Source organism: Asparagus officinalis, chromosome 9 (genome assembly GCF_001876935.1).
Source record: "Asparagus officinalis chromosome 9, Aspof.V1, whole genome shotgun sequence".
Lineage (NCBI taxonomy): Eukaryota > Viridiplantae > Streptophyta > Magnoliopsida > Asparagales > Asparagaceae > Asparagus > Asparagus officinalis.
In genome coordinates this window covers 62,231,457-62,249,022 of record NC_033802.1, presented here as the reverse complement: position 1 = coordinate 62,249,022, position 17,566 = coordinate 62,231,457, and the positions used below count along the sequence as shown (strand labels likewise).

Here is a 17,566-nt window from a genome sequence, read left to right as displayed (position 1 = left end):
TCGATCAGTCGACTGATACAAGATCATCAGTCGACCGATACGAGCCCATCAGTCGACTGATGAACCAACATCAGTCGACCGACGGAGCTTCTGATTTCCAGTCTGCCAACGGTCGACTTATCAGTCGACTGATCATGTTACATCAGTCGACCGATGACACTGTAACAACTAGTTTTTCTAGATTCCAACTTTTTTTATTTTCACCTTGTTTTGTATGCTTTTCTCTGGTTTAGGGTGATATGTTGAGACTATAAATAGTCCTCAACACTCAGTTTAAACCATGGAAGTTTAGAACAAGTTTTCAAACTTTTGTTTAAGAGTTTCAAAGAAAATCAAGTGTGATTTGTTTATGTGAAGAGATTTTAACAAGAGAAGAATTGCAAAAACGTTCTTGAGGATTTCAACCTCAAATTTCTACCTCTTGTTTTTGGAGAAGTTTTCTAAACTCTTTTCTTCTAGCAAATTATTATTTTGTTTTTCATATATTTTTGCTAAATTAACTTGAGTTTAAATTTCATTATACATATTATTTCACACACAACCATTGAACTTAAGTTTTTCACACATAGTAAATTTGGGTTGTGGTTGTGATTCTTGATTGCTACAATTTCGTTCTCAATTTGTATTAGAGAACAAATCATTGTATTTACACTTAATTGTTGATAACATGTTGTATTACACAAGGACGCTTAGAGGCGTGGTCGGGAGAAGAACAGGGTCAATTCCAAGAGAAGTGACTTGGTTGTAAAAGTCTAGAGAGAGGTAGTAATTTCAAGCACTTGAGGAGTGTGACATCGATCGGCCAACACTTTGGAGTGTATTGTGTGATTGTCAACGTGTATTATAAAAGTTTTCGGTGAGCTAGAAAACCGATTGTGTAGTTGATTTTGTGATTGGTGGAGAATCTCCTCGAGGTGAGGAGCGGAGATGTAGGTCGTGAGTTGACCGAACTCCGTGATCAATTTCTTGTGTTTGTGTTTGGTTTGGCGTACTCTTATTGTGCATATTTTCATATCGCCTATTGTGTTATTGTTCATTCTTGCATATAATCTTATTGAATATCATACTTGCTAGGATAATTAGTTAATAAGTTTTTTTGGCATCAAAATCGGATTAGATTAGCAAATACCCTATTCACCCCCCTCTAGGGTAATTTCAACATAAAGCTTGGATTGATGCTTAGACTAGAATTGACTTGGACAATGTCTAGTTGGGCAATTTAAGAGGTATCATCTGAGAATTAATTTCTTTTGGTGAACGTATAAAAGGTGGTGCTTCACTATCATGTTCATAACTTAATGAGATCACGCCTATTGTGCACAATTGAAGTGCTGTTCAAGTCCCAAAATCCGATGTATAATCCCAGCAAAGATTCACAAGGAGAAATGGAAAAGCTGCAGAAGGTTGAAGGCTATTGTGGTCTATAAACATGTGGAAGATATTCGTGATTCCAAAAAAAGACTTCAAATCAGAAATTATAAGCATAGGTTGCGCCTACGGGGACGACTTACACTCTGGAAAAGGTGGCAAAGGGTAACATATGAAATTGTATATATTTATTCATGAAGGTTAAAGGTCAGAAAAATCACATTACAGGAATGTCATTTAGGTGCAGTATTTAACAATCTAGAACAAAGAAGATACATGAGCCATAGCGAGAAACTCATCAACAAAGAAGATACATGAGCCATAGCAAGAAACTCATGAACATTTTTACCACCAATTCTGTGACAAGTTACATAAGCTTGAAATGGTGTCATTAATGATAATGGCGGAGGGGGGGAAATCAATTCTCAAACTTATTTATTTTCCACCGCTTCAATTTCTATTCTCCTGAAATTTTGATCTTGTCTAACGGGAAAAACTTGTAATGTGCTTCTTTATAGAAGAGGTGTTATGAAAAATCAAACAATGTGCATAGATGTTCCTCACATGGAAGTAAGGTCGTATCAAAACCCTATTGACTGATAAGAATTTGATCACAATTAGCTGTGACCCCATTAACTCACATAAATTCTCAGAAGTTATCTACAAGATCCAACTGAATCTCTCAAAATACCATCACTTAAATCAAAGACCAGAACCGAGCAAAAACAAAACATAGGCTTCAAAAAACAAATGCAAGCCCCAGTTTCTATCAATAAGACAGAATAGAAGCTAGCTTAACAGGAAAGAGAATACCACAAGGTCAAATACCATAATTTCCCTTAACAAAAGAGACTAAACACAACTAAACCATCAAAACAATAGAGTATCCAATAACACTAAATGAGACACCACTGGAACAACAGAAGTAATAAATAAATAAATAAATAATAAGGTATCAACAAGAAGAGGTCATCTACCTCAGAATCAATCAATCAACACATCTGTACTGCGTAGAAAAATAAGGGGCTATTTGGCTGAGAATGTGGAGTTTTTAAACTCAGATAAAATCAAATTCTTCAGAATCCCCAAGTTTTTGAATTTTTATTTTCTTTGTTGAAAGGAAAGCTGACTGTGGTACCTGCTTCACCGTTTCTCTCAAAATTACTTAAAGAAAGAAATTCTGACACAATAACTTAACGTGAGAACGAATTCCATCCATTCCCTCATCAAAATTACCATCTTCAAACCCAATTTTGGTTGAGCATTTGATTCTGATAGGCTTCTTCCGTGTGAAATCTACTTTTTCCGATAGATTACTGATAATTCCATGGGCACAAACAGATCCAAAGATCAACCATAAATGATACACATTCAACTACAAGAAAGCTAATTAGATCACCAAGCTACCAATCAATCAAAATGCCTAATCAACAAAATCAACTGCATATGAGGTAAGATTGCATTCCTCTCATGAATTAAAGTCAAGTGTCATTAAGGATCCAGTCAAAACTTATGCGGGAAGTTCTGAGCAACACACTGTAACAAACAGGGAGGCAGTTCGGATATTTCACTGCCCTCCTATTTGGCTTAAAGAAACCTGCACCACGAGGGGTTCTGATAGGATCCTTACTCGACTATGGTTATATCCTTGGGATTGACGAGGAGGTGGTGGTTGGTACTCATCACCATAGAAGCCGGAAATTTGGGACCCTATCATGAACCATAACCAGGGTTCAATTTTCCCCGACTCGCAAGGAATACGCCCTGATTCACCAACTCTAGGGACCCAATTTAGAATTCAAACCAGTTAAAATTTTGAAAAAGAACTATTTTTTAAATAATAAACAACAAAAAATGCAAGAAATTAAGCAAATAAGGTATGCATACCTTATTGCAACATGATTCTCAAGGTTTTTTTATTACCATTAGTGATGACCAACATATTTCTTGAACCTGACTCTTACAAAACCTCTAATACCTACATTCATCAACTAAACCTAAAGCGTACCATGTACCCTAGCGTATTGTAAAAGCCTACCCCCTCGTACCCGATTCCTAATAAGCGGCATACCACGCTCTCGTACCTGTCCCATGAACCAGAACAAACTGGATTCCGTGCAACTATGCTCATCATCAACTTATCCCCATTAAACATAAAGATGAGCTAGTGGTGAGAGTAAGTACTCACAAATTCTGGAGTCCCTATAATTAATAAACAACTTCTTGAATAAGAGGAGAACTTAGGGAGACACCCTGTTTTCACCCCGTTTCCTCACCGCTCTGAGGTAACAACTTTGGTGTTGAATTTGCAACCATACATGTACATTTAATAGCAAGCAAGCGGTCACACACATGAGCAATCAATCAACAATATATCATTAGTTTTAAAAAAATCCAAATGCCACAAACAAAAACATTAAGGAAGTGATAAGTCCCTTGAGCAAGCAATCAATCAACATATCAATAGAAGTATCAAGAACAATAAGGTCAAAAACTCATACATGGTACGCATTCAACTACGGTTATCACACTAAATCACAAGATACCAAATTACCAATCAATCAAAATACCCAAACCCCCCTAACAACCAACAAACTAAATTAACATGCAAGTTGAGATCACTTACCATCCTCTCAGAAAAGAGAGGCAAGAGTCTCCATTATACTCATGGCTGTGATAATACACTTGGGATTGAGGAGGAGGAGGAGGAGGAGGAGGAGGAAGTGGTGGCTGATATCCATCATTGAAATACCCCTGATACCCATAAGATGGTGATGGTGGATAAACCCCTGGAGGCGGAGGCTCAGGTGGGTAAGGCGGAGAATATCCTGCAAAATCCAAAAAAACCCAACAAGACTCACATAAATTAAAACATACCCATGAATCAAGAACCAAGAAAAAAAAGCAAGAATACCCATGAGGGAGAAAGCATAGTGAAGTGAAGAAGAAGTATGAGAGAAATCCATGAAGTGGGTATTTGCCTGGGGGTGGATATGACTCATGAGAGACATGCTGATAGCTCATGATGGTTTGATTTTGATTCCTCCTCCTCTTGATCTTTTGCTTGTCTATGCTTTGATGCGCTTTGTTGATAAACAGAGGGGAGAGGGAGATGATGAGAGGGGATTGTACCTTGCTTTAGAGTTGGTAGTTACTGAATGTCAGATGAAAAGCGTGAGTCCATGAGGTGGCGGTCGTCACTATGGGCAAAGGTCGGTTACGGAGTTTGGAAAGTGTGAGGTAGATAAACTAATGGAGTGATGCTACAGGGACCCAAAATATGAGATCAATAGAGGGGACGGGTGATGTGTTCCTTTCTTATTGCATAATGAGTTGACAAGAGTTAGCATGACCAACTCATTATGCAATAGAGAGGGGACACCTCACATGTCCCCTCCCTTAGTCCCATATTTTGGGTCCTTAAATCATTTTCCAAACTAGATGATATAAAATATAAGGGGCTGTTTGGATGCCTTTAGGAAACTGGAGTATTTATGACACAAAATAGAAAGTGGTTATTCACCTCATCACTTTTCATTCGAGTATTTACATTGTTTGGTTAGGAATTTTTATGAATCCTAAAATAATAGTATTACATTGTTTGGATAGTATAATGTAAAGTAGAGTATTTACGACACAAAATGAAAAGTGGTTATCCACCTCACCACTTTCTACATGGTTTTGACTTTTTTATTATTTTTTTAGACACATTTATGACATTGTGTAAGTTTTCCAACAAAATCACTCCTAATTTTGATGATTTTGCTTTCGGTGACACATCATCAAAAGGTATAAGCTTTTCATGTAAAAGAGAATTTAAACAAACAATGTAAAGTGATGAAAGCTGACATTGGGACCCACTTTTTTACACTTTTTATCATTTTACATGATAAAAACATACAACCAAACAGCCCCTAAAAGGAGGATTTGACACTGCACACCATTAGATTATCGGTTTTTTTTAACCATACGCCTCCCATTGCTAAACTATATCCATATTCGAGAAAATTTTTGTAATTGTAGCCGCTAGGATATAGATATGATTACTTAAATCTATAATTGATATGATATGATTATGGATATGATTTTTTAGTAAAATATCCGGATCTGTATCCAAAATATTTGAATGTATATTAGCCATATTGTTACTATAGTTTTAAAACTTAAGATTATGGATTTGAGGTTAATTTTAATAATTAAGATGTCTAATATTAGCTTTTTAGATAGAATGAACATATTGATGAACTCTTCACATGATTTGTGAAGAGTAACTATAGCTCTAGGTGTAGAATCATCACCACCAGATTTGTGATCAACATCGGTAGGAGGAGTAACTATAGTTCCTGTAGTAGGAGTATTAGGGCACATTTCAACATCGGAAGTTAGAATTTACCCTTCATAATCGGAGGAGGAAGCCATTTGATTAAAGAATTAGAGAGTAAAGGCGAAAATAAGAAAGTATTAGAGAATATTAGAGAGAAGTAAATGAGTTTTGGATGAGAAAAATAAATGAAAACTCGCTCTATTAATAGAGCCAGACTCTAGCCAAATGACTAAAATACCCTCAAAATTTGGTCATTTTTTACCGTTTTGACGGTATATTGGTTAAAAGCCAAAAAATGATCATTATGGCCGTTTAGACAGGGCCGAGCAGACAGGGCTAGGCCCAGCCCGGCCCTGTCACAACGCATTCGTGATCGTTGTGGCCGGGCCGGACCTAGGCCGGCCCGGTTAAGCCGACAAACAGCTCACAAATAGCTGACTGTTGCGACCACCAGGGGGTCGCCGCCATTCTGAGCGACCCATTTTCCCAGCCGAGTCCAGGCCACGTATCCCGGCTAGCGCCCAGACTTGGCTACCCCAGGCCCGCCCTTTTGCTGGCTAGGTCGGGTCGGGTCGGTGCGGCCGACGAGGCATCCTTTTGCTGGCTAGGCCGTGCCCGAGCCCAAAGCCTGGCTCGGCCCGGATTTTCGGGCCATGCCCGGGCTTCGGCCCGACCAGGTTAGCTCCGGACACGGGGCCGAGTCCGGGCCTTAGGTCGAAATGGACACCTATAGGAGAGAATTGTTCAGAGAATATATTTATTAAGATAATATTTAGAGAGTTGCATGTGTCAAGGGGAAAATGTCACACTTTTACTTAGATAGATTGGTTTTTGCACATTAATTTTTTTGGAAAGTAATTAAATAATTGGAAAATGTCGAGTGGCACTTGCAATGATAAGAAATTTAATATAGTATATAGATGGCCGCAAGTCTAAGCACGCTTTCTTTCATCCAAAGGAAAAGAAGATGCCAATAATCTGACCATTTTCTTTTATAAAAGCAAGCACCCTGTACCACGGAATGTACTTTACTGGGGTATCGCCACCAACAAGTAGGACAAATTTTCAAAACCAACCCATTTGAGATTTTATTCTCAAAAAACGACCCGTTTGACATTTATTTAGAGAAACCGACCTGGTTTCAGCACTGTAGCTGAAACCAGGTCGGTTTTTCTAAAAAAGTTTACGAAACTTCACGGGAGTTCAACTCCCGTGAAGTTTTTTCTCATGAAAAAACTTCACGGGAGTTGAACTCCCGTGAAGTTTCGTAAACTTTTTTAGAAAAACCGACCTGGTTTCAGCTACAGTGCTGAAACCAGGTCGGTTTCTCTAAATAAATGTCAAACGGGTCGTTTTTTGCAATTAGTTTCTCAAATAGGTTGGTTTTGAAAATTTGTCCCCAACAAGTATGACCACATCATACAAAACATTGGACTATACGTTTCCATAGTTTTTACATATAGTAAAAGCCTTTTTATTTATTATTTCTTTATTTATTTTTTTGCTAGGATGTATGCTATAGAGAAATATATAATGATTTATTTAATTAAGCGTAAACTTCAAAACCCAACCCCCTCAAATAACCCTTTGTAATACAAAATATCAGAAAATTCCCATAAGTTTTGGTATTACCAGGGAAATTCCATGTTAACTTATTTAAGATTTTATTAGAAAACCCTTCTAAAAACATTAATCATAATTTTTATATGGGTGGATAAAATTACAGAGGGACGGTTTTCTTATTGAAAACGGTGGTTCGCGCAGGAGGTTTTCTGAATAATCTTAAAGCATGTCTTTCATGAAGAACACAAAAATTGAAACTAACTATCCTCAATCATGATTCTCAAGTGACAAACATTGAGCCGTTTTTCTCTTATTTTGAAATTCAGAAGTATTTTCTGTAAAGAAACAAAAAAGTTTACGGGATTTTGTGAAATTCACCCGAAAACAAATTATTTTCATGTGCGGTGCCTTTGTATGTACAGTACGTTTCGTGTACAGTGTATGATTCAAATCCAACGGTTCTTGACAAACCAACCGTCCCATTTTCACACCTCATTGCATTTCTGTTGACCGTCTTCGCCTCATGTGGGTGTTTGTTTCAACTTTTTTTTTGGATATAGGGTGGATTACAAATTCTAGGATGAAAAATATGTTTTTTTGGGTTTATGGATTCCATTATATTTGTTTGATTCAAAATAAATTTTGGGATATTTAATACCCAAATAATAAAAAACTAATATATTATAGCATTTGTGAAATTCCCTCTTTGAGAGAGGATTTAGGCTAGATTTTAAATTCTAAAATTTGTAATGCTACAATTTGATTTTAAAAATACAAATTATAGGATTACATATCCCAAAATATTAATGAAAGAAATAACATTTTAGAAATCCCAACCCATATTTAAAAACGTATGGATTTCAAATCTCATGGTGATCGAAATATCCATATCCTAAAATTATAGGATTTGAAACAAACACCCCCTAAAGTGCTATCTCTATTTGAAAAAGTAAAGTATGCACAGTTGTATTCTGTAGCCGCATTGAAAACAAGCTGCACGCATTGAAAACAAATCCCCGATTGACAATCAATCTGTTGCTATTACATCATTTATATTACTTATGATTGACAATCAATCTGCTGCATATAAATTATGATTAAATATTCAATTTCACATTCTTATCTTATCTGTAGCCGCATTGAAATCAAACTGCATTTGAAAGCAAATCCCTGAACAGTGTAGATATGAACGCCTGCTGCATATAAATATTGATTAAATATTCAATTTCACATTCTTATCTGTAGCCGCATTGAAAACAAGCTACATTCATAACAAAGCGCAGAACGGTGTAGATTTGAACGCTTGTTGTATATTACAAATCCCCGTTTGATTGTAACACAATTCAAATCATAATAAAACTCTAATTATGATTATTATTCTATCACATGCAATACCTCATGCCTATATATAAACCAAGAAATTACATAATTTTTATAGTAACTCCATCTCTCCTTCAACATGTAAGTTTTTTTTCCATGATTATTCTATAGAAATTTTGTGTATTTGATTTAAGAGTGACACTTGTTCGACACTACAATTACTTTTTATGGCAATTGATATTATTTTAAAATTTATTCAATTTTTAATTTTCATGCAGAATTTAGAAGATTTAAAGATTTGATTGTTGCAGGTTTCCACATCAAGGTAAATTTTCATGTTTGCTATTATTTTAATTTAGATTTATTTGATTATGCATTTTAATTAAATAAACCGAAATAGAAAACATATACTTTTCCTTTTTTTTATTTTTTTTTTCTTTGCATGCTTTTAATTAGTTTCTATTTTTGTGTACCATGGCTTGAGTAATATTTAGTCCCTTTTATATTTGTTTTGTCAATTCTACATCCCTCGCAAGTTCTTCTTCCATTAAATGATTGTTCACGTGCATGCATAGTGCATACGATCAATAGATGATGGCGGAAGCATGCCAATAGAAACAGATTAGCCACTGTCAACCTGCTTACGAAATGGACCCAAATTGCAAATCTGCATTAAGAACCATAAATCTCTATCAGTTTAAAACATAAAAATATAAGTTCAAAGATCCTCATTATATAAGTAATAAGTTCAAATATTTTGCACCAATGCATTGACCAACATAATTTATAGAATAATCTTCTTATCAGAACTATGACTTGCTGACCAATGCATTGACCAACATAATTTATAGAATAATCTTCTTATCAGAACTATGACTTGCTGCAAAATGATACAAATAACATGTATATTTAATGCAAAATGTCCAAATAATGTTTACCCATGGCCAGTTGTTGTAGAGCGCAAGCTCTAAATTAAAAAGATGAAATATTAACCAAACTACAAGCAGCTGCCATCGTGACCATCCAGTTTGGTTGTCAAGGAAATTACGTGAAAAGAATGTATCCTGATCAAAACTTGATGCTAGATGACAAGCAGAAAAAGAACTTCCATAGAATCGCGAGCAAATGATGATGGAGCAACATAATAAAACAACCAGAAGACAAAAGGATAGTAGTAATGGTAGTAGTAGAACAAAATAACTAAAAACAAAAAAGTGAAAAACAGTAATAATCAGAGAGAAAGTGTAAGAAAACTAAGCAGAAACTATCTAATTGACAAACAAATACTGGAGGGAGTTATTTCAGCCAATAGTCAACATCACAATTCAAGTTCAAGCTAATAGTTGATCACTAAGTCCCAGAATGATATACACAGTAAAAAAACATGAACAAAATAAATGATTATGAATTATATGAAATAAAAAAACAAACTTAAAAGTCCTACTGTAAGACAAGACAACCTTATACACAAAAGAGGAAACATAACAAATTATGATAATAACAGATTATTATAATAAGAGAACTATTTATCATAACTATTATCAGATTATTATCGGAAGATTATCAGAACTATTTAGATTAACAAATTATCGGAACTATTATCAGAACTATTATTGATTAAATATTCTAATTATGATCAAATCCTAATAATTTTCATATTGTTTTCTTAGTTTCTGACACATATTTTTTTACCTACAGGATAATACCATCTCAATTCCAATTTCATATTAAAGCTTTATTCCATAATTACGAGTATCAGGTTAGTAAAGAATATCAATAATTTTTATATTTTAATTGTAATAATGATTATAGTTGATCGTTTACTATTGAATTTTTATGAAAATTATATATATATATATATCATACTCCCTTTAAAAGCACGAGTTAGGAAAATTCTTTTTAGACAAATATACCCCTATAAAGTTTGAACTACCCTATCTATAATCAAATTCTAATTTTTAAATTTAATTTAATGATGAGAAATGATGTTGTTACTAACTTTTAGTTGTCATTTCACTCATATTTATATTATCTAATATTCTCATTCAATTTTATAGCTCATTCCCCGTATCATAGAAGTAAAACTGAAAGTATGAAGCATTATTTTCTTGCGAAATTAGAGCACGAATATAATAATATATTTCGTCATGTGTTCTAAATATAATTTTTTTTTTCTTTGATGCATGGTCCCTATCAAATCTTACCCCAAACGATGTGAACGAAAAATACTATTATAACTCACTTGCCTAGGGTAATTGTATTGTATATAGGACATATAGCTCGTCTAGAATATCCAAATCTGCTGAGTGGATTTTGCTGTTGTCTAACTTTTTGGCTCTATAAAAGACACAAGAATTTAGAGTGCATAGCTTATACATCATAAAGAACATATTGGTTCATGAAGAATTTTTCCTAATAACGATATTATTATAACGATATTACTATTTAGTATTAAATCAATTTTATTATATAAGATTATATGATCCTTTTTAATAAATTATAAAGTATATATATAAAAATCTCGATGCTTAGCCAGTAGTTGGGCTCCACAAAATAGATGAATTTTTTACATTATAGTTTGCTATTCGTAGTACTGTTGGCAATGCTATTATTTTTCCTCTTTATCTTATTATTCATATTTTTCTGATGTTAGTTCTCTTTTGCTCATCACTCAATTGGCTATATTTAGCTTTTATAATATCAGAGGTTAGAAAATTCTCTTCTGTTTAAAAAATATTGATATGATTTATTTAAAAAATATATACACATAATAGCAATAGTATATACTTCACTTCAACTCAAATATTAGCTTGAAGTCATTTAAAGTGAGGTCCTTTCTACGCTAGAAATGGTGATATAGTGATTATATAGTCCAAAAGTCAAAGAAAAAATTTCTACAAAGGAAAAGTAATTTAATATGTCAATTTAAGAACTGATTTATAAAATATACATGAGCAGTGCAAATAGCTATAAAAATTAAGGTATATATCTTCATAAAATTCATAGTGAGTGACCAACTATAATTATCCTAATTTAAGCATAAATAATTATTATTTTAATTACTAATTTGATATGCGTAACTATGAAATAAATCTCAAATAAAAATAAAAATTAAGATTGTATTATCCTGTAGGCAAATAAATAAATGTTATTAGAGCTTCTTTTTATATTAAATTTAAAAGTAATAATTTAAATTATTAAGCACTAAATATTAGCTCATGTGAGAAAGTAAAGTAACCTATGGTCTATATACATATATAGTCAATCAATCAAACGTGTTAAAATTATGATGACCATAATCAAAATTATATGGTGGGTTCACATTAAATATAATTTATAAAATATAGTACATTAAAGTCAAATATTTTTAACCTATATATAGATTGTTTGAAAATTTTTATATATATAAACTACACTTCCTAGGAACAATGATGTGCACACTTAGCTATGACCTAATAATCTTAAGAACGACTTACTCCGCAATATCATCATTAATTGACGTATCTATGCATTACACTATAAACACAATAAAAATTTAGAAAACTATAAAATAAACACCTTCAAAAGTTTTAAAAATTATAAAAAAACACCCTAAAATTTTGTAATTTATAAATGCACAAAACTATTAAACATTACATTAAAATCAAGGGATTATAAAAAATCATTAAAAAAATTTTAAACTTTGGAGGGGTAATTTGTAATGTACTAAACTTTAAGGGTGTTTTTAATAAATTTTAAATTTAATAGATTCTCAATTAGTTATGTTCTTTTTAAAAACGTTATGGGTGCTATTGACCATGAAAAGTTTTTGCTAAACTTGTACTTTTAAAGGGTGTATGATATTTTTTACAAAATTTTAATGTTAGTAATTTTGCATATTCATTAGTGTTTATAGGTTAGAAATTCTTATGGTGTTTTTTTTGTAAATTATGAATTTTAGGTTTTTTTTTTGTAATTTTTAAACTTATAGGCATTTTTTACATATTGTAAATTATTTATAGACTATTTATAATTCCTATGCTTTCAATCTACTAATGAGTTTGACATTCTCAGGGTGTTTTTTATAAATTTTGAATTTTAAAGGTTTGTTTGCAATTTTTAAAACTTTAAGGGTGTTTTCTAAAATTTATAAATTATATAGGGGATATTTATAATTCCTATATTTTTAATGTACTGTTATGTTAGAAATTATCAGGATTTTTATAAATTTTTTATAATTTTGAGGGTTTTATTTTATAAGTTGTAAAAAATTTAGAGTGTGCATTGCAAGTTTTATAAATTTTTGGGGGTTGTTTGTGTTGTTTGTAGGTTTTTAGTGTGTTTTAAGTTTGAAAATTTTAAGGTGTATTTTTATAAATTTTGATTATTCAGGGGTGTTTTTGTAATTTTTAAAACTTACAAAATATTTTCTCCAAAGTCTAAAAACTTTTAGTTTCTAGCTCGCATATGTTTTTCAGATTTCTCACTGAATTAAAATAAGTAAAATTTATAATTTTTAAGATGCTTTAATAAAATTTTGAATTTGTAGGAGTGTTTTTATAATTTAAAAGCTTAGGGAATATTTCTTACAAAGTCCAAAAAGTTTTAGGTGCTGGCTAGCATATGTTTTTTAGATTTCTACGAACTGAAATAGGTAAAAGATTTAAATTATATGAAACATATCTCTTTTATCCAATAACATGTTTAGTCTCGTTATGAATAAGATAAATTATTTAGTTATCAGTTCAAAGAAGATAGGATAATTAAAATAGATTAGGATGATAATGTAATATTTAAAAAAAAAAGTTAAGGGTAATATTGACCATAGAAAGATTTTCCCGAACTCGTGCTTTTAAAGGGAGTATGATTTTTATACAAAGTTATTAGTAGTTTTGTATGCTTATGTGATTGCTTACATCACATAAAATTACTCTTTGATATTTAACCATTTTTCTATATTTTATTATTGTCTATGGATATGATCCTGCATTTCATGAGAGACATTTGATAAAAATCTGCTTTTATTGATCCTGTGAATGCATATATTGTCAACTAGACGTAAAAAAATCTTCGTGATAACTAGCGCAGCATGTGATCTACCATTAATGATATAAAGGTGGCCTCTTTAACCATTTGGCAAAGAATTACTGTTGTGATGATTTTGCTTGGGGTTGTCACAAACTTCAATATTCAATGTTTTAAAAAAAATCATTGGCTTACTAATTGTTACTTGTCGAGATTGTTGCCATGTTGAATAAGGGACCAAATTTGATCAAGATTTACTTTCATACTTTAATTAAGTTCCTGTTAGGTGTTAATTAGTGGTGGTGATCAATTTAAAATTCTTAGAAGAAAAAGAATTTACAAGTTTGTAATAAATAAAATAATTATCTTAGTTTTTTGAGTCAAAAAGTATTTGAATAAACTTAAATTTTTGAAATATTTTCTTCATTACTATAACTACAGTTCATAATAACAATTACAATATCACAATTACATATATTCATCCAAGTTTAGCTTAAAATCCATTATATTTATTTTTATTAATATTTAAATAAAATACTAATAAATCTTATAATTCAATTATACATATTTGAACCCAAGATAAATCTCACTTATTTAAAGTATTGAAATAAATATAAAAAAAATATTTTTTGATATTTAACCACATGCATTGCATATATCTGGATTCGTATCCTATATATCTAAATATCCAAATAGATGTTAGTCATACAATTATAACATCTTTAATCCTTAGACTAATGGATTTGATATTAATTTTGATGATCAGGCGATCTAATTTTTGCTTTCTCAGACATAATGAACATAACTCACTCGTACCATATGAATTATATTTTTTTCAATATTGCCTAGTTTTTCATATCCATTTGCATATATATCCGCTTATATATTCATAACTGTATTCTATTTTAACGGACATGAGCATAAATTTTTTTTACGGAGGCATATTCGTATTTGTATCTGTATCCCTAATTCGCAAGCAAATTCGGGTATAGTACGTGCCATATTAATGTATCCGAACCATAAGCACCCCCAGTGTAGATACATTGTCTCCACGGTTAAGAAACAACCTTCACGCGGTAATCCTCTCTATTAAGGTACAACTTTTTTTCAAAATATAATAACTATATGAATAGATTTTAAACATCTTTTTACCTTTTTTAATATCCCGAATACAATGAAATAAAACACTTTGATTGAAGATTCTTAGGACGGCGATAACATATTAATTTATCCGATTATAATATTTTCTTTAGATGTGGAACATGAAATGTCCAAAAACTCACCTACATAGGCTACATTGATTTGCTAGAATTAATTCTCTGGTAAAGAGGTTGAAATTTAGATCAATGCCTACGATGTAACTAATGAACTGTTTCATATTTAAGATCAAGCTACTGATTTCATTGTTCCAGATATTAGTCCCTTAAATCTTCAATATTTTGAAGTAATCCCTTAATTTGCTGAAATCGTGCAATCACTAACATGATCGGAAGGAGTAATTTGAAACAACTTAGAAGAATAAAATACCTGATAAGACCTGACACCAATTTAATGATTTGAGTGACTAATTCTAAATATAGAAATTTCAAAGATTTAAGGGACAAATTTATTGGATTAATATTAGAAAACCCAATCTCTTTCTTGCTAACTTGAAAAACAAAGTTATTATAATCACACTAGCTAAATTGCATGTGAATAATGCCCATGACAACATTTAGAAACCATAATATGGTTTTAAGAAAACTAACCCAAAATATTTTATAGAAAAATAAATATTAGAGACATATTAAAAAATATCTATCAAAAAAAGAAATGAAAATATCATTTTACTGGAGTGATGAATATAGATCAACTCTGACTAAATGTTATTTCTATTGAATTATTGATGTTTTGTTGATTTAAATAACATATTATATGATTTATTTACTTATTTAACTTGAAAGTTAGATTTTTTTATTACTGTAATTTTGTATCTTTATTTTTTAATACCATCTAATATCACTGATCTCAATATGCATTTAATACGGCGGAGAAAATGGGCAAAATGTCTATTCATTCAAATTTACCATTTTGTCCTATAGAAAGAAAAGAATTCCACAAAAATCAAAACTATGGAGTGAGGAATTTTCTTCCATTCCTTCACATTTTGATACCCTCACAATTTATATATAAATAAATAAATAAATAATATACATACACAGAGACACAAAAAATTTACTGAAGAAATAAGAGAATAGTAAGTAAAATAGGCAAACATCTATATAGCACAATAAAGAAAAAAGAACATTATCTTTTTAAGCTAATATGCATGACTCATTCAGAACAACCTGCCAAGATAAAAGTATCTCCATCAAGGCTCTTTATAAATATAATAGAAATTTAAATTACTCATATATTAAACTATCACAACATTCAAAAGTGGTACAATTTTACAATACCTACTATACAATTTAAACAATTAAATCTAACTATAGTTTACCAATATATGGACACACTATTACACCTTTAAGATAAATATAAGTGTCATTTACAATAGAGTTGAATTGTGGTTCTGCGATTGCAAAGGCTACAACAAAAAGGTGGATTGAGATGTTAATAATGAATGTCCAAATAATAAATATCATAGAAAGCTAATGAGTTGGTACTAAGATTAAGTAATATCCATTTTTCATGAAGTACCAAGTAGGGGTGAGCACGGTTCGGTTCAAACCAAAAAAACCGACCGAACCGACCCGAACCGACCCCCTCCTCATTTCCTCTCTCACTCTCAGTCCCAGCCGCCACTCCCATTTCCCTCAATCTCTCTTTCGCTCTCCTCAGGACCTCAGCTGACAGGCGTAAGGCCCGCCACCTACGACAACCAACAACCACCAGCTGCGGTCCGCCTCTCTCACTCTCTCTCACTCTCCTCAGCCGACAGCCGACAGCCGACAGCCGCCACCTGCGCCGCGAGCGCTCCGCAGTCTTTGATTCTTCATGGATCTGTCTCCGGCTCAGGATCAGGCTCAAGATGTATCTCCGGCTTAGGGGGGGACATCCACACCCGTCACCGTCGCCGGGGCCGAGGTATAACATCTCAGTGATCTCTTTTGCTCTTCTTCAAGCTTCCTTCAATTCTAATCTATTTTATTTTTGTTTTTATCATGATGCTGGTAATGGATCTCGAAACCATGAATCTAACTCTTTTAATCAAAACAAAGATCCCAATTCGAATGATTCATCTATGGATTTAATTATTTTCGTTTTTGTTGTGGATTTTTTTTGATTGAAACTTGCTAATCATAATTGCCTCAAAAATCTATGGATAATGGAAGTCAGCAACAACAAGAAGATGATCCATTACCAGCATGAAGTGCTTGATGAAAGTTTTATTCACTGTACAAAGTTGTCGAATATGGTTTGTTGCGTTCGTTTGCTTCTGCCTAATTCACTGTACAAAGCTGTCATGAGCATTACTTTATTGAACTATTTGCTCAGTTGAAACTTGGTTATCTATTAAACTTGTTGCTGTGTTTATTTGCTTGGATGCCTGGATATAAACTCTTGGGGGCAAGTTATATTTGTGCCTTTGATTTGTTATACTTGATGAAGTTAGAACCGAACAAACCGAACCGAACCGCAATGAACCGATTTGCAACGGTTCGGTTCTTTTTTGAATTGTAGGTGGTTCGGTTCGGTTGTTCAAATTTTGGTAAAAACTGACCTGAACCGAACCGTGCTCACCCCTAGTACCAAGGTTAAGTAGTATCTCTTCTTCATGAAATTAACATATCGAATCAAATATTAACATTATAATCTAAGTCAAATAAATAATGAAAAATGTAGGCATTTAGTTCAAATTCTTGTGAAAATAACACTAACAGAGCAAATATAAAATACTTTGACACAACAGAAATTCTTATTAGATGCACAACAAAAGAATTTATTTTAGAGAAAAAGAAGATAACACCTAACTTTATGTAAGTAATAAATTAGAAACACAAAATT

The 17,566-nt window shown here is 32.2% G+C and overlaps 1 protein-coding gene across 2 annotated transcripts in view; it reads right to left on the bottom strand.

The window, feature by feature from the left end:
- Positions 1-4,568, bottom strand: part of LOC109824596 (cysteine-rich and transmembrane domain-containing protein A-like) — an 11,863-nt gene extending 7,295 nt beyond the window's left edge. The window contains exons 1-2 of one of the 2 annotated variants that reach the window (XM_020391224.1): positions 4,283-4,568; positions 3,995-4,196 (exon numbers count right to left, since the gene is read on the bottom strand). In XM_020391224.1, coding sequence (XP_020246813.1) covers positions 3,995-4,196; positions 4,283-4,379 — 299 coding nt within the window. In that variant the 5' untranslated portion in view covers positions 4,380-4,568. The remainder of the gene's footprint in view (positions 1-3,994; positions 4,197-4,282) is intronic. The other variant, XM_020391225.1, reaches the window with a different exon arrangement.